This window comes from Drosophila willistoni (genome assembly GCF_018902025.1).
Source record: "Drosophila willistoni isolate 14030-0811.24 chromosome 2R unlocalized genomic scaffold, UCI_dwil_1.1 Seg167, whole genome shotgun sequence".
Taxonomy (NCBI): domain Eukaryota; kingdom Metazoa; phylum Arthropoda; class Insecta; order Diptera; family Drosophilidae; genus Drosophila; species Drosophila willistoni.
This window is the reverse complement of record NW_025814050.1, coordinates 18,933,839-18,952,852: the sequence shown is the minus strand read 5'-3', so window position 1 is coordinate 18,952,852 and position 19,014 is coordinate 18,933,839. Positions and strand designations below refer to the sequence as shown.

Here is a 19,014-nt window from a genome sequence, read left to right as displayed (position 1 = left end):
AATAATAGTAATAATAATAATAATGCAAAATACACCAAATTAAAAAGTTTCAAGTTTAAAACGCGCCCACAGGATGCCTCTCGGCAAGTATTAAGTATTTTTGCGTGTTTGGCCAACGTAAATTAGCTAGAAGAGCTACGGCTTACGGAGCACGGATTACGGGAAAAATGGAGAGGCTAAGAACCCAACAACAACAACAACTGGCTGACCGAAACGAACGGGGAAACGGGCAAACGAGGTGTTGCATGTGTCTGCTCATTTCATTTCGAAAAAATAGAGTTTATGGAACGGAAATGAAATTCGTTTTCAGGTGTGTGGGCTCTCGTTGTCGTAAATAAGGCATAAAACTGTCCGGATGAGTTGCAGTTACTATTGCCTGCTTTTGGGCGTAGTACAAATGTCTAATGTGACATGCGGGGGAAATTGATAGTGGGCTATAACTGCAATGCAGTTGTAATCAGCATTTTCTAAACGTTGCTACTCAAAAGCAGAAAAGCTTAAATTTATTATATCTCTAACCTATCTCTAAGACAAATTAAAGCCACGTCTCTGACTTGTGTGCAAAAACTTAACTGACAGCAACAATTTTACAATGACATTTCATTAAAATTTCTTGCATTTACCTTTTCACTTTTTTTTTTTCATTTTTTTTGTATACTATTGTTGTATTGATTTTTACATAATTTAGTGCAATTGAAAGCAAAGTTACCAGTTTGTATGTCCTTTTTATTGTCAGACATTCAAATATCCCATTCCTCTCCATTTGCATTCACATTGCATGCCCTGAAAATTCAACTACAAAAGACAACCGACACAACACGTCGTGGCGATGGGAGGTCAGGCGCCAGGCAAATAGGCTCCGGAAAAAAAGTCTAGCAAATGGGTATGAGTAATATTATTAATAATTTAGAGCATGCGGGCCATGTCAGTAAACCCACAGACATGAGACACATAAGGAGAGAGACAGAAAGAGAGAGAGAGGGGGACAGGTAGATGGGAAGACAGAGGCTTCTGCATGGAAATCTTGTTTGGTTTGTAACTGAAGCCATATCGGTTTTTATTGTGTCAATGACGATTATTTAGTTAGCATAGCTAATTGACCAAAAAGAAAAACACACAACAATGATTCAGACGAATTTTTGATTAGTGAAATCCAGATTAACTTCCGTCTTAAATTTCATTTGAATTTTTAAAACGTTTAAATTGATTTTTTTTTTACCAAAAGTGAAGAATGTGGTTTTGGTTGATGCAATGCAAACAAGGAAGGAAGGAAGTATTTAGTTTAAGCTTAGAGAATCTGCATACACATTCAACTAAACTCAAAGCTTAGATAATGCTTTAAACTAACAATTTGCCAGCTATTTACGAAACCTAATAATCTACATATATATTAATATTTGTTGCCTGTTTGTCAAATCGATTTTTATTACTTTTTTGCTTTTTGTTACTTAAATTAAGAAATGGAACTTAAATTGCCTTAAAACATAGTGCCCAAGCTCTAGTCAACAACTGGCCATTGCAATTCTATGGGTTTTTAGGAAAGTCTCCTCATTATAGTAATTAATATGTAGTTCTTAAAAAGCTCTAAAAACTGCTAACTTCTCACCATTTTTATACCATACACCCATAGGGTGAAATGGTATATTAAAGTCGCCAAAATGTATGTAACAGGCAGAAGGAAGCATCTCCGACCCCACAAAGTATATATATTCTTGATCAGGATCAACAACCGAGTCGATCTAGCCATGTCCGTCTGTCCGTCCGTCCGTCTGTCCGTATGAACACCTAGATCTCGGAGACTGTAAGAGCTAGAGCCACCAAATTTGGTATGTAGACTCGTGTAGTATGTAGAGTGATCAAGTTTATTTCAAATTTTTGCCACGCCCCTTTCCGCCCCCGCAATTTAAAAAAAGCGTTTATCTCAAAAACTATTCCAGCTAGAGACACCATATTTGGTATGTATATTCGCTTAGTAAATGCACACATTTTGTATGCATAAAAATTTTGCCACGCCCTTTTCCGCCCCCGTAATTTGAAAAACTTGATTATCTCCCGTATTTTTTTTTCCTTATGCAATCACACTTGGCACACTTAAATTTAATACTAATATCTAGCAAAATACCAAATTTGATCAAAATCGGACAAAAAACAGTCGAGTTATGCATATAAACGTTTTTCCATAAGGCCGGAGTTGGCCGTTGGCTGGTGGGGGCGCTAGGGTGCTCGTATGATTGAGTGAGCGAGATACTAAGATATTTATATCTTATATATATATTTATATACTATAGCATTTGTTTAATAAAGTTGAAATATTTGCTTTACTGGTGTATGGTATACCTAAGTCGGCGAGACGACTTACTTACTTCATTTTTGAAATAATTGTCTTCTGAAGAGTCAATTTGAAACGGCTTAAGGACAAGGTTTGATTTAAATTTCAGAGAATTTATAATCTATCAACATTTCTCACTATTCCTTTAATAATACTTTGTAAGACTGTAGCTACAAAACATTCCAAAATTTTACGGGGTTCGATAATCATAAGGTTTGATATCAATCAAAAAGATCACGAAGTCAGACAAGATCCTCGAGATTTCCAATATATAATGCTTGTAGCACACTCAAGAGTCAACTCTAAGAAGCATTAGTTTGGACTATGTTTGGACATAATTATGACTTTTTTGTTTCCATAGACCCCAGACTAGATATATAGTTTTCGAAACTTAAATTTAGGTTGTCACAAACGAATTTAGAATGTTATGTGCTCCAAACTGACTAGAGATTGTTTATTACAGCTAAGGTATTAAGTCATGTTTCAAGTAAATCAGTAATAAAACTTGTGGAATGCAGCTGATTCGAATATTAGCTACAATTGCTATGGCATATCTTAAAGAGTTTGCCGCATAAAGTACTTCTTTCCCTATTTCAACCTTTAAAGCTGCTCACCTGTCTACTTAAGAGAGCAGCCGATCCCAAATTAAAAGTCCCAAGTATTCATAGCACACATAGACCCGCAATATTTGAGTATAAATAATATTTACGACATGTAATGAAACTCATGAAACTTTGTAAGTAGACCCAGACAAAACAAAACAAACCAAGGGGGGGAAAAAGAGATGGAAAATATATTTGTGAAAAAGAGTCCCTCTAAAAAATATATCGTATATTATTTTTATGGTTTCGGACATGCAAAGGTATGTGCTTTATGTTTCATACAATTTGTATAATCAGCTGTTAAATTATGTGCAAAATGAGGTCCTTAAAAAAACAAGTTAAGCCACAATTTCGCACAAGGTCAACTCCCTCTGCCGACGTCGAGTGCTTGTGTGTGGTGACCCCCAAAGCTGTGCAACAAAACTAAAAACGAGAGACATAGTCGAAACGAAAGGGAGAGAAAGTCACAATGTTTTCGCAAAGCAAATAAACAAATTTTTCTCCCATAATTTAGGTAAATTTTCAATTTTCAACACAAACGTTAATTAACACGTGATATATTTCACAGCTTATCTGTGATCTAACTTCGACATTTTTCAAAAATTATTCTTATATTATAACTCTCTCTCTCTCTCTGTTTTTCAGTGTTGTTGCTGTTGCAAATGTTTCCACTAAGTTGGCTAGAATTGCATAATATTAGCATAAATCAAAAGAATTTTCCAGTGCTGTGCCGGCACCTTGAAGTATGCAATGTTTTGCTTTTCTGTTTTCTCCCAGTTTTCCTTCCTATTCCTACCTATCCGCGTCCCTCTCTTGCATTCCTCCTCCCAGAACTACCCCAAGGCACGGAAGTTGATTATTATCGCTTGTTATTAACAACAACAGTAACAACAATAAGAGGAAGAAGGGCGACAGTGACGGGGGCGGCATATACAAGAGGCAGAAGAGTGTGTGGGAGTGGCAGCAACTGCACTCACATGTCGGCTATTATGTCACAGGAGTTTTCTGATTCACCCCGCCAGCCGCCACCCTCTCGTTCTGTTTTCATTCTTTTCTTCTTTTTGCTTTGTTGACTTTGCAACTTACGACTTTAGCCAGGAATTTTGCTTTTGTTTGTCTCCTTCATAGTAATTGGTCTTTGGCAATTTGCAATTGATATGCAATTGTGTGGGTAGCTTCATGTGGCTGTTTGTGTGTGTGTGTCAAGAACTGTGTACGGGTGTGTGTAAATGAAATTCATTGAACGAATTGAGTTTCGGTTGGAAGGACCATTGACTTTGGTTCAATAGTCTTAGGGCTAATGAGAATGTGGTCTGGAATTGAATTCTTTGGGGAGATAAAATGTAAGTCTTGCATTGCGAACAATGCAAATCGAATCTTCACATAGATATTTCCATTATGAAGGGAAATTTCTTTAAGTAAGTCAATGCTTTATTAACTTAATCTATATTCTGTTTTCTTTCGATATGAATAAATTAATTAACTATAATGGAATATAGTTAATTTAATGGTCCAGTTCATTTGTATTGTGTTAATTTTCAATTAGGTGCATCTGTTTTAATGCTAGTTCATTTATTTACAACTACACATATTTAATGCTTACTATGTAACAACTTTAAATCAAGCTTTAGTTAAAAACTAGTAATCGTAACTAATTTATCTAAAGCTTTGCAATCAAGGGAACTATGCCCTCTAAAATATGCAATAAACAGTCCTAGAATCCGCTTTTTGAAATGTCCTGTGAATGGAAAATAAATTGTCAAAGCAAATTGTGGTTATATATATATTTGAAAACTACAAAGAAGACAAAAAGTTATAACTTTGTTGAAAACAATGAATGTTGCATACTTTAAGGGTAATCATATGCAAAATTCTGAACTATATTGACTACAATAATCAATATTTCATCAAAAATAATGATATTCAGTTATAAAAATCCTTCGAGCTTGTCTAATACAATTGACTTAGCAATGCAAATGGAATATTCACATAGATATTTCGATTATGAAAGGAAATTTCTTAAAGTATTAAGTATTCTAGACTTGTAAACTGATGTAACTTGAAAATCTCTAAGGCACATTTTATCTAATGTATTGGAAATCGCCCTTTTAAATTGGTCAATAAGATTCTTCTAATACTAAATGAATTTAAATCACACAGGTAAACCTTTGGGTGTTTCTAAATGTTTGCCATTTCCATTTCCAAAATCGATGTTGATAACAGAACAACTCCACAGAAAAGTGTACATTGTTTTATGTAAAATGCAAATGACACAGAAATCGCATAAAGCGTAAACACATCTTCTTTCTGCTATTGTTTCTCTTTTACCCCGTAACTCCATTGCTCTATCACTCTATACCCTTGGGACGCTATTTAATCACATCGACACATTCGAAAAATTGCATGGCAACATATTTGCAACAAATAATAATCAGGCGATGGATTTACATATGTAACAGGGCAGGCATAGTCCCGGACCCGTTCCCAGTTCCAGTCCCTGTCCGGACTGGTCTGGTCTGTAGTGTCCATCTCATGTTGGGCGGCATTTCAGTTTGTTGCTGGTTATTATGCGGTTTATGGATATCAATGAACTTTAAATTGCAGCCAGCCCAAAAACCGCCATTTGCCATTCGCCATGAAACATGAAATATGCAATTGTTTGGCGCGCCTAAAACACTGCAATACACATGCTGGCACACATCTACATAATCATTTGGCGGGCAATAAACATCAGAGAGCCAGACACATTTGTAGGCAAATTTCAAAATATACATCAAAAACACGCGTCACGGCTTAAAAAGACGGCAAAACATCTGACGAGTGGTTCATTGAGGCTTTCCCAGTGTGGCATAAATACGTATATGGCACGGGAGGGGCAACACTCTGGCGGTAGATCGGTCTAAAGGTATAAATAACTTGGCTTTAGTTTTTCCCCTTATTTTAAATATAATTACACTAAACACGCAGTAGAGGCAAAAACAAAAAAGTCGCTAAAACTTGCCACTAAATTGCCAACAAGCGACAAAAAAATGCCCACAACAAAACACGCAAGCATTTTGAGATTTTTTTTTCTAACCATGTTGTTGTCGCATTTGTTGTTGTTGTTGCTGTTATTGTCGTTGTGGTAATGCATTTTTGCAGTTTGTTGTTAATTACTTATTAATGCTGAATGAGGAAACAATCAAAATATTTATATATAATATAATAGACCATAGAATTAGTGGAGGGTTTCTCTAGTTTGTAGCCTAATAGTATGCAGCAGATATTTTCATAAAAAAAGATTTTATTTAAAAAGTTACATTTCAGAATTACAAAAAATACATTCAATCGAGTTTTGCAAATTTGTAAAATAACTCTTGATAACTTTTAAATTTTGTATTCAATTCCTACCTAACTGAAACAAACAAGCCAAAACAAGCATCAAATTCCCAATAGATTACAATTCCAACAATGATAATAAAAATTAAATCTAAACAAACTTTTAAAAATTGAAATAAACTAATCGATTCTCTATCTTATTTCTCTATCTTATTATATATATTTAAATATAAGTTAGTATATTTCGATATTCCAAATAGATAGATACGTACAAATACATTTGTTTGAAGATATTTAAAGAAATTCTTAAGAAAAAGGTCTCAAATATTTTAAATTAGCAAATTATAAATTATACTTTTCCTGCCTAATCACTTTAAATTGAGTTTTTATTGAAAGGAAATAACATTTTTTATTTGAACTTTATTGGAAGTATTTTTATTTGAATTATTATTATTATTTGAACTTTATTAGTTGAATTAAGTTTTGATTTTATAAGGATTACTAAATACTATGTGAGAATGGAAAGACATTTCGTAAGAGGTTTCCAAGTACCAATTGAGAAGTCAATGATTACCAAAATACTTTGTAGATCAGTCAAAGATATATTTTTCGACTTATCAAAAAAAATTTATTTGTTTTATATTTTACCCATTTTATTAACTATTATAATTTATAGAGTAAACTATTTTGAATGTTGATTTTAGTTTGATTTCAATAGTTTTTTATAGTCTCTAAACATTTTGATGGTTTAGTCTTTGGAATCTTATATTTCAAGTAGCTTGGTTTATTTTTGGTTTATACTTTTGTGAAATATTTAAAACATTTTCGCATTGAATTGGGTTTTATTTTGAATCTCTATTTGATTAGTTTGCAAGTTTTGAATTATTCACTGAATGCACATGCAACACTTGGCGGCAAAATTGATCTCGAATGTGGCACGAAACACTTTTTGATTTTTCACAAGGATTTCCCGCTCGTTAGGAAAAACACAACCGCTCGGCCCGAAGGTTGTCGTTAGACTAAAAATCCAAACGCGACACCTGCAAAAGTGCGACACGAAGTGACATGGAGCCGAAGATGATGGCAAATCGTCGTCGGCTGGTGGTTGGGTGGTTTAACCTTGATGGGCAGAGAGAGACGTACTGTGTTATCTGTGTGAGTGTGTGTGTGTGTGTGTGTGTGCGGGGGGCTTTGCTGCCGGTGGCAGCTGCGTCGCGAACGAATCAGACAACTGTGATTTTTGTTGTACTTGTTGTTGGTGTTGTTGCTGGGCCACATTTTATTTTGCGTTTTGTTGTTCTTGTTCTTGTTGTTGGTGGGAAGCATTTCACTTCGTTTTTTTTTTCTAACTTTTGCTTTATTTGTGTGTGAGTGTGCGTGAGTATTGCCCAATGGGGGGTGTGCTCAGGAAACTCACCACAGTTGAAATGCTCTCAGCTGGATTGAAAGACAAACACAATTCCATTGAATGTGTGCCAGTCAATCGGGGGAAATTTTCTCTGCATACTTTTTGGCGCTGTTGTTGGTTGGGCTGGTAGGATTGGATTTATGAATGAATTTTTGTTTGTGTATCGTAAAAAGGGTTGAGGCGGGATTTGGTGCGTGTTAAGCAAAAATTGATTGTCATTGGTCATGGCATTGGGTCTTTTTTTTATTTTTTTTATACATACATATATTGTTTGTCGAGGTGTTTGCAATAAATACTACTTTGGTAAATGGCACACTGACGTGTTTTTCTCTTCTTCTTTTTTATATTTTTTTATTTTTATTATGCAAATTTGTTGTTTTTAAAAGGGGTCTTCAGGTATGGGAGGGGGGTTTAATGGTCGAAAATGTTAAAGTTGAACACAAGTTCAATTAATTAACTTTATGAATGGGAAAAAGCGGAAAGAATCGGATGGTTGTCAAAAGTTAACCAACTGTTTTGTTTGGTCAATAGTAAATTGAACACAGTAATAGTTGTAAGACAACAAAAAAAGTGTCCAATGAAAATGGAATAATGAAAAACACCTAATAAATCTTATTCAAACTGAAATGAATATTTAAACCTGTTGATGCTTTAACACAGATATTGGTACTTGGACTCATAAGTAGTGATACCAATATGGTTAGTCGAAAAAATCGAATGTTTTATATGTATCTATATGAGCCTTTAGTTCGCAGAGATACTCTATATATATTTTTTTGGCTTGTTTGTGTGTATCAAGAAACATACTTACATTCTCAGAGATGCTCTATAGTTCTATAGTTTTCATAGGCTTAATAATAAAGATATTGATCGAGAAAAGCTTCGTTTATGTTTTTTAAGCTGCTTAATCCTTAGTCATTTTCGTGAGGATAATATTAATCTTGTTTGAATTAAGTCAATATGGATCATTGGACTGATAATGGAAATATCTTTAGTACAAAACTGCAATACAAGAAAACAAGAACGATGTTTAAAGATTCTAGAAATTGGTTTATGGTTTCAAAGAGTCACCTTCTAGTTTTCCATTAATGAATGTAAAAAGAGAAATAAAAGTCAAGTATTATAGCTAAGTATTAATCAAAGGTTTTTCTAAATTTTATCTAATATTAACAGCTGAAGTAATAATACATTTGGTATGTGACTTTAATTTTTAACAGAGCAACTAATTCTTGATTAACTTTGAAGTTAAATTTAAATTTATTGTCTTTAAAGAAAAGGGTTGGAATCGAATTGTTTTCCCTCCACCTAATAAATTAAAATTGTTGTTGTTGTTTTCCCTTTCTTTAATAAATTCTTTTTATATTTAAAAATATTTATCATCCATGTGGTTGTAGTTGTCATATTTGTTTGTAGTTTTATTTACTTTCAATTGACAGTGTCAATGCAAATTGCCCTTAAAGCATTTGTTTGAAATTTTATATTCTTTAGAAATTGCCATCATCATATTTGCTTTTCAATTAATTCGATGAAGAAGCTCTGCGGTGATATCTATAAACTGTTAAGTGCATCAGACGAGACATGGAGACATCAGGTGACGCCCACTGACGTCGCATTACGTAGACTTTCCACCCAATATAAGTTAGTTTTCAATAATCGTGCCAGATTGTGTCAGGTACGCGATTGCCCCTGTCCCGTTGGCTGTTCCCTGGTCCCTGCTCGAATTCCCGCTGTGGCGTCAACTTAATTGCTCACATATATCAGTTTCAGTTCTCTATCCCCTGCCTTCGGGACTCTTCCAATTTAACTAATCTCCCTCCATGCCGCTGACATGGAGCCTATCATTTTCACACAACTCACGCACACACGGGTCATAAATAATAGAAGAAGACTCTTAACAACAACAGCAACAACAGTAATGGCAAAGTTCGGGCTAAAAAACAAAAACAAAAAAGAAAAGTAGGAGATTGTTGTTAGAGCGCAAAATGTTGAAAAGGATATCCGCGTCCTGACGCCGGGATTCACCTCATTCGCTTGCCTGCTACGTCTCTCGTTTGCATTGCGTGCCAATGCACTTGCGCCACAAATCAAACCAAACCAAAAAACAATAACAAAAAAAACTCTCCAACAACAACAACAACAACAACTACTAGTCTGCGAAAGGGTTAAGGGTCGCAACTTTATTTTTCAAGTTTCTTTTGCTTCCTTGGCAACTTTTCCTATACGTCTTTTTGTTATTTTGTTCGTCCTTTTTTTAGGTTGGGGCTGGGGGGATTCCCCTAATATAAATTTTGACACCTGATAATTGCTTTTCACTCGCTTCCGCGTTTTGTGTGCCACGATGCGACGACGACAGCTGCCGCCACCCCCTGACTAGGGCGAATCCTTTCCTCAATTACCTCCTGCCTCCTTCTTATTGTGTCAGAACATGCAAGTTTTGGGCTTCTAGTTCGAGGTGTCTTCAGGATAGATTTACCCACCGCCTCGTTTCATAGAAACTGCTATAAATTATGACTAAATTTTCGTCATTTTTTTATGGCTTTGTTTAATGCATAAAAGTTTCATATGGTGAGTTATGGGACACAACCTTGATGGCAGTTAGACGGGAAATTGGTAATTAAAACACCATAAAACTAGATAATTATAAGGGAGTGAGTACCATCTAGGTTGTATTTTCGTTTTTGCTTTTTAAATGTTAACTTTGAACACATAGCTGTGCAGCTAGAAAAGTCTAACACAGATTTTTCTATGACGATTTGAATCAGTAATAAATTATATAACAATTTTGGGAACGTTTTCAGAAGTTTGAGAAGTAAAATATTGTTCTAGAGAGGCTAGAATTCCCCTAGGTTTTTTATATTGCGACCTCACTTAAATCTTTTTCTCAGAAGAAACTAAATAAAAGGTTTCCTTTTTGATCTTTAACTCAGAGACAGCTTTGTAGCCTTACTCGGTATATTTATTTGATGGATGGATGGGTGGATGGAGATGGATTTATAAAAGGACAGTTTTGGGTAAATCCCATGAAAAGCACTACCCTAGTTGTTCGCCTTTTCCCTTTAAAATTTATCTCTTTAGTATTCTTAGTATTACATTTTGTTGTTATTTAAATAAACAAAGGTGAAGAAAAAACGTTAGGGTAATCATTAAAAGTGAGTAGGGTAATCATTAAAGATAAACTCAATAAATTGCTCATTTAAAAACTCTCTTAAAAGCTTTCTCACTCTTTCTTACTCTGTATCTCCTTCCAGTTCTCTCAATCTTTTGTTCTCGCTTATTATTTGTGGGCAGTTGAGCCGAGTTTGTCAGTCATGTTAGCGATCAGTTCCTATCCTCACCTCAGATTGTCAAGTTTGTTTCGCATAATTATTTTTATCATTAAGTGAAAGATTTATTTATTGAATTTGTGAAATGAAGTGTTTAAAAGATCATGAGATACAAGTTCATAGAAGGTAGGATAAAAGTTTATAAAGTTTGGTATTTTTAGGATGTATGCGTTGAGTTTAAAATATTGAACTACAAACTTTTAATTGTATTAAAAAAAATTGAAATTTATAAGAAATTTATAACAAATGATGAACTCTTTGAAAATTTTTGAATTGATTTTATTAATCAGCTTCTTTTGTTTTAGTGAAATCTTGATTTTTTCAAATATAAGTAAAACTCTTTAAATTAGCGTTTGACGTTATCAAACTAGTGAATATATTTTTGAATTTAATATTTAATTTATGTTTTTAAGAAAGTAACTTTTTATGCCATTTTTATTTTTATAAAATTAATTGACACTGTTATTGGTGACTCCTTTTTAACTGGCTAATCAAATTTTAATATTTTAATAGATGTCCTTAAATATTTAGAAAAAAAGAATTAATGTTTAAGTCAAATTTCTGGTAGACTTTGATACTTTACCCAATTGGTTTGTGGGAGTAAATTCGCTTGATTGATTAATATAGGACATTATTCCAGCTCGTTTCCCCATTTGATGAAACTAATCACAGAAATCAGGAAAATGTTGAGTCTATGTTGCCTGTCAGCTCCTTTTCAGCTACCTTTGCTCCTCTGTCTGTCCAACTTTCCGTTCGGTCAGTCGGTCGGTCTGTCTGTTCATTTTGTGGGCAGTTCTAGTCATAAATTTTATATGACACCTACAGGAGCCAACAAATTCGATGCCTGCGTTTCGTCCTCTCTCTCTCTCTCTCTCCCTCTCTCTATTTCGCCCTCTCTAAGTTGATCTCATACTCTACTCTACCCCCTTTTGTCACATTCATTATTCACACATATTTTGCTAATTAGCAAAATATTGTAAATGTTTGGATTTATGCTAGCAGCATACCAGTGGCATGAGATGTGTAGAAAGGTGTGTGTTGGGTGTGTTTGGGGAATGGGGGGGCGGTGAGCCGATGGAGCAGTGCATCAAAGCTGCACCACAATGGTTTCTGGTCAGCTCACATGGCTAGTCATTCGTGCGCTACCCTTCCTATGCAACTCCCTCACGCATGTCTCTCATTTCTGTTGATTTAATGCCCGTGGTGTCGGCTTTGGGACTGGGGTAGAGACGATGGGGTTGAGCATTGGGTGGACCAGGTTGGATACCTCAGACGCCTGGCAATGAGACTCAACCGTTGCTTTGCGGCTGCCATAAATTTTCGTTTTGGCTTTCAATCGACCGCCAAACTGGAGTCAATTTAATTGAATTTTCTGCTGACACTTCTCACTTGTCAACGAATTCACTGTGAGTGTTTATTCAATTTTGGCCTGTTTACAATTGTCGCGCCGCAACTCAAATCCTCTATACGAATCATTTGTATAGTTTATTCCTTCCTCCAATTTCAAGGGAGAATTATTGTCGATTAGCATTAAAAACAAATGACTTTTAGATTGCAACTTAATTATGCACAAGATGGTCAACACCCAACTCAATCAGAGCCTAGAAGTTGTATTTAATCATAATTTTTCCAATTGATACTTCATTTTTGTATAGTTTAATTTGAGAATTGTAGATAAAGAAACTAATATATTGGTTAAGAAATAATTAGGAAAACCATGCTTTAGTTTAAACTTGGCATCTCATTTCTATGAATGAAGGCTACGAACCCATTAATTAGAAACGCGTTTTTGGTCATTTCAAATATGTATACCATATCATTACATATTTTTTGATAATTTTCTCTTAAAATGAATTAGATGGTCATATAGAAAATTTGGTCCTACCTTCTTCTTGGCTTAAAAAAAACTTCAGCAATTTTAAAGTCAAAAATCGAGGGTCTGAAAATTAGCAATCGAAAGTAATTTAATTGTGATTAAAATCATACTCAAGTGATTAACATTGTTTTTTTTGTGGTGATAATAATAGCAACTTCAAGAATTTCGGTTTGAAAAAAAGGTCGGAATGTCGAATCTTTATAATTATTGTGTAACTTAGAAAATTGTTAAAATTCAAAGATTAAATTTTTAAAAAAGAACAAGGAAAGCATTCCTGATGCTCTAACGATAAAAAAAGGATATATTTTAAAGTTTGACTTTTTAATTTCTGTTAATATTTCTTTTTACTAGTTTTATCAAAAATATAATGCTTGATTATTGTTTTTCAGAATCCTTTGTGCTGGCATCCACAACTCCTGTTAGTTTACAGTTAAGGTTAATACTTTACTGTTAAATATCTTTAAAAGCTTTTCAGGTTTGTGAATTGGCAAAGAAAAGCTTCTGCACCGTTAACTTATACCGGTAAGTTCGTCCTGTAAGAAAACTTTTCGTGAGTTGTGCTTTCCTTAAAAGCTTTTACGTTAGATTTAAAATAGAAGTTTCTCGTTATTTTCAATTTTAACAATATATTTTTAAAACAAAAGTTTAAAATAAATTGGTAAGGACTAATTTTGTGTATTTTCAATTCTATTCGAAATAACCAAAAATGAATATTTTTCGTCAATCTAAATTGATTAAATTTCAGTTTAGTAGCATTTTAACCTTAATCTTTAAATGTGTTAATAGAAATTATAGAAACGGTTATTACATTAAGCTTGAAAAACTTGTTCTTCAGATTTAATTTTACATTATGACTTCAGCATAAAATCACATCCCATGCATCGATTGTTATAGAAAAGACGTTGTTCCGATTATGATTAATTTACAGATTCTTATGTTTTAAAAATATATTGTTAAAATAATGGCAAATGTTTGACTATAGAGTTGCTTTATATATAATAGAAAATGTATTTTATTTCGTAAAAATTAAAGTAATTTTATTATTTCGGCTTCGATTTAAGATGTATTATCTAACAACCTAAATATATTGGAGAGCTTCGAAATTTAACATTAGACTAGCAAAGTTGTTGAAAAAGAACACAAGTTGCTTTTTTTTGAGAATTTTACTTATAATTAGCTCAAACATTAAAATTGCTTTTGGTTCAATAAATTAATTATATGCCCTTGAAATTTCCATCATTATATCATTTTGCTTAACCCTAGTATATCGTAATTTTCGTATTTTCTCACCTTTTCCCTTGCAATAGAATTTGCAAAAGATTACTTCATATTTTACTTCTTACTTACGTGTTACTTATTAATTAGTAAAAGTAAATAAAGAAATCGCATTTTCATTTAAGTGCTAAGCAAATATAAAATATTTTACAAGCTAATATTTAGTCTACCTCATAAGCAGTGGCAATGTCGGTGGTGAAGCGAAAGTTCGCTCAATTATGGCGCCGCCGCAAGGACAACTGCAACAGGAACAAAAAGATGGTAGAATTTCAACAGAAAATGAAGGAGAGTAAAAAAGGAGCAAAATGCATTGCATACGCAAGTGGGTGAGCAAAAAGCATAGTATATCAAAGGGAGCAAATTCAAGAAAGAACACGTATAACGTAAAAAAAGAAACAAACTGTTTGTTAAAGCTTAAATTATCTGAATTCAGGCAAATGAAAAATCATTTTTAAGACACTTTATATTAATTATTAATATGGATATTAGTTTTTCCATTGTTGTGGTTTGAACTCATTAATCTGTTCAATATATCAGGCGCAGAAAAAATTGACAATTTGATGATGTTTGATTACAACGGACTTTGGCCATTGTCAATTACCTGATTAAATAATAAAAACTTGCCATGAAACCAAAATAAATAATGCATTAGTTGTTAAATGTTGCAACATGAGCTAAATTTCTGTGGCCTACTTTTAGGTGCCGGCATTGAACTCCATGTATTTTCGATAAATCGACACATGTATTGTATCCATTTTAGCCGCCATTGCGGTTTGTTCTCTGCTGTCTGCTTTTCTAGGATATTCACATTTTCCTTTTGGCAATTTCATTTTGGACATGCAGCACATGGTCGGTTGGCTTTATTAACTTGGCGGGTTGGTTAGCTGGTTGGTTGGTTACCTCGGTGTACAACAAAGTGCTTATATTCCAATTTTGATACCCTTCAATAAGGCAAAGTTGTGTCAACTTTGCAGCGATAGAAGGTATATAAATTTTAATCTTTTTGACCCATAATTGGATCCGTTCTTCGATTGTACTCCATTATATACTCTTGGCATTCTTTAGTTTTGTAAGAGTATACAAAATTCCAAACCATAAAATTCTTTCAATCTCTTCATGTTAGTTTTATTTTACATGTTTTCTGTGCAAAAATTCTCAGTCAAATGCACCAGAAAGCCATTTTTTTTTACTTTCATTGTACCGCTTAACTCTTCAATCCTTAGCAGATATAAAATAAAAACTAAAGAGGGCAAAAAAACGCGAACTAGCCATTTAATTGCCCACTCGCTGAAGTTTATGAGGGCAGCCGGCAGACATTTAATTCATTTTAATAATTATTTCATCTTTTTTTTTTTGGTTTTACTTTACTTTTAGTTTTTTAGTTAGTTTAGTTCGCTTTTTCTTGTTTTGCTTCTCTGCAGTTGCTCTGCGCATTTTTAAATTAAATTATAAAGTCGCTAACGATATATACATATATATGTATACCTATACATTTATGTGCAGGATATGTATGTGTATATGAACATCTACCCACTTTTTTAATGAAAAATGTTACCATGTGGGACGATGGCGTAAAATTGTTTGGCTGGCAAAGTAAACAATACGATGAGAGGTGGCTAAATTGCGGGGGAGCACCACCGACCAACCAACTTGGGTGTACATTTTGTGGCTCAGTAAATATTCGCTTCAGGCTGCTATTAAAAACCAGAAAAAACGAAAGAATAAAAGAGAAAAGGGGGGAAAAATGTGTCCGAGTCAGCTGCAAAAGCAAACAAATGAGAATTCAAAGAAAAGTTTATAAAATTCTTCAATATTCCCCGAAATAGCTATGGCTGCATCTAAATTATTAAAATCATTGCATATTTGCATATCAGCACCGAAAGAGGTGAAAGGAAGTCGTTATTTCTCAAGATGCATTCACCTTTTTTATACCCTTGCAGAGGGTATTATAAAATTGGTCAGATGTTTGTAACGCACAGAAGGAGACGTTTCCGACCCCATAAAGTATATATATTCTTGATCAGCATGAGAAGCTAAGTCGATATAGCCATGTCCGTCTGACCGTCTGTCCGTCGGTGCGTACGCGTTTTACTCAGCCATCTTAAGAGCTATCGGGATGAATTTTTTTTTGGGAGCTTTTTTTTACCCGGGTGAGATAAAGTATGAAAATCTTTGGGATCGGACCACTATATCATATAGCTCTAGAAGAAACATTTTTGCAAAAATTGGAGTATCTCCATGAAATTTACCAATATGATAGTAATAGATATAAAATCTCAGATCCCAAAATTTGAATCTGATCCGATAAATAGAACACAAGTTACAGTCAATATAAATCGGTTCAAACGCTGCCGGCAGCGCTGCTTGCTGCCTACTACTGCCATCATCAAATCAACAGAGCACACGCATACACACACAGACGCAACGCTACATGAACTGTATGTGTATGCGTGCCGTGCTTTGCTTAGAAAATGATGGAAGAAGAAAAACTTGTGGTAAAAAGAGAAATAATATTTTGTTTGTGTATTGATGAATTGAGTTGCAGGGAAAGAAATTTCAAAAAGGAAAAATATTATTGCCAAGTATACTGCAAGGGTATATAAACTTCGGCATAGCCGAAGTTAGCTTCTTTGATATTTTAAGAGTAAAACAGAAACTCGATTTCAAAGTTGAATTCAAATTTCAAAGGTAAAAGTAGTCAATCTTAGGTAGCTTGTTCCACAATAACTATTGAATTTCACTTACTTACTATTACTTCACTGAATCGATTTCATGACTGATTATTTCTTCCTATATTTTGAATTCAAAAAATCTCTTTAACTAGTAGTAGTTAATTAGAATCGGCTACAAAGATGAATACTTCTTAATCATGATATATACTTGGCAAGCCCATTCGATTGGTACATTAAAACATATGTCGGTTATCTAAATCGGCGCTTATAGAATTCCCCTGAAGGATTTTCCAGATTTAGATTTGTACAATTGGGAGAATGTTTCTCCATTGCGATTTGTATGTCTTGTGGGTACAAAAAAAGTTCTTTGTCATATTTCCGATCATTTATAGAGTTTAGCTATAGCTATAGATGCATCATAAGCGGATCTAGCGTTGTAAAATAAGGGAATTTTGCAATAAGTTAGAAAAGAACTGATTGTGTTTAACAAATTTTAAACCCTTCCTAGTGCTTGCAACTTAAAATTTCTCTATAAACAATTTTAGCCTCTTTGATTATTGCTTATTTCCACTATATATGGAAATTAGGTTACCTCTTTCATTGCTTTGACTGCTTATTGCATACTTTAATGGGCAAACTTATTCCATTTTGCAGCCTCAGATCCGCCCGAGAATATATTGTATTAATCTGTTTAAGATCATGAATTTTTATAGGTAATTGTGAACAACATTAAAAAATCTGAATCAAGTTAGATCACGTAAGTTCTGTATTTCATTAAATAAAGTACAAAATTAAATAGATAGAATCCAAGAAACCTAAATCAATTTTAATTAACAAAATTTTCTATTAACAAATTGGAATATAAGTATTCAACTTACCCTTTTATTATAGAAGACTTCATAGAATGTGCATTAGAATTCGACGGCATTTTATTTGTTATTTATTTGAATTCATTTAAACCAAAATTACAGTGTAAATACATGTATGCATATGTATAGGTATATACATAGATATAAATACATATGTATATATACATATGTATATACTATATCATAGTCATTTATAATCCAGTTTGCAGTGCATAGAAACTAAGCTTAAATGAATCTAAAACTAAAAGTGATGGCAACATTTTTGTGGTATTTTCGTTTTCGTCCTTACAAACTACATATGAGAAATCCTTTTTAATTTCCTTTGGTTTAGTTGATTTACAAACTTTTTGTTTTTTTGTTTTTGGTTTTATTTTTGCAATATTTAAATAATTATGCCTTATAGTTTACATGCTAATACTTTGTATTTCCGTTGTATCTGACAGAACTTTTCTCGCTTTCAATTTATCCTTGCTTCAACTTAGATTCTAGTATGGACTTAAACAACAACAAACTTTTTACATTAAGCAAGTCTTAGCTTCAAGCTTCACAAAATCAGAATAATGGAATCAATGCCTATATATATTATTATTAAGTTTTATTACCGATCAACTTGAGTTTCATTAAATTATTGCTTATTAATTAATCTTTGGGTTTGTACACTTATTGAGAAGTTATTTTTTTGGATTTTAGATTTATACATGCCACGCCTTCAAATGGAAAAGAAGGATAACTAACATTGAGAATGCAATGGGTTGCGACGAATTCTTTAGTTGATTTGATGAGCTCTTGAGGTCCTGCATGCGATCTAGCTCATCGGTTAGGGATCCAGCATCATGTTTAATCAAATGCGGACTTTTGCCATCAGCTCTGTATGCAGTACTGTGATCGAGATCTAGAATGGAGAAAGGGAAATGGAAAAGTTCAAATACAAATACAAACAGAAACAATGACGATTATATTGATTGATTGAGGTTTTGTTGTTGTTGTTGTTGTATGTATTGTTTTTATGCCAGCAAGTTAATCAAATGTCATATGACATGCCCTTTTCATAACAGCCAAGGACCCCCGAGGTCGTCAATTTTGGAATGTCCTTTTTCAATTATGCGCTTGCCACACACCAACGAGCATAAACAATAGACACAGGATGCGTTTATGGCCAACCATTTGTAGCAGGCGACAATGCGAAAGAGATAAAAACCAACGATAAGCGAGACACAAAGTGAGAGAGAAAGAGAGAGAGAGAGAGAATACGAGAGGCTAAGCAGAGTACGGGGAGGCTCTTATCTCTCTCACAGGATATAGAAAAACCAAACTCTGTTTCTCAGAAAGTATTGCATATAAA

At 33.7% G+C, this 19,014-nt stretch overlaps 1 protein-coding gene and 1 long non-coding RNA gene across 3 annotated transcripts in view; one reads left to right on the top strand and one right to left on the bottom strand.

Moving 5' to 3' along the window:
- Positions 1-19,014, top strand: part of LOC124460328 — a 59,533-nt gene that overhangs the window by 7,284 nt on the left and 33,235 nt on the right. The window contains exons 2-3 of one of the 2 annotated variants that reach the window (XR_006954262.1): positions 13,246-13,378; positions 18,363-18,418. This is a non-coding gene — a long non-coding RNA (uncharacterized LOC124460328). Of the gene's footprint in view, positions 1-11,008; positions 11,107-13,245; positions 13,379-18,362; positions 18,419-19,014 lie in introns of those variants that run through there. The other variant, XR_006954261.1, reaches the window with a different exon arrangement.
- Positions 17,875-19,014, bottom strand: part of LOC6641803 (cell adhesion molecule 2) — a 33,687-nt gene continuing 32,547 nt past the window's right edge. The window contains exon 12 of the mRNA XM_023176015.2: positions 17,875-18,564. Coding sequence (XP_023031783.1) covers positions 18,365-18,564 — 200 coding nt within the window. The 3' untranslated portion in view covers positions 17,875-18,364. The remainder of the gene's footprint in view (positions 18,565-19,014) is intronic.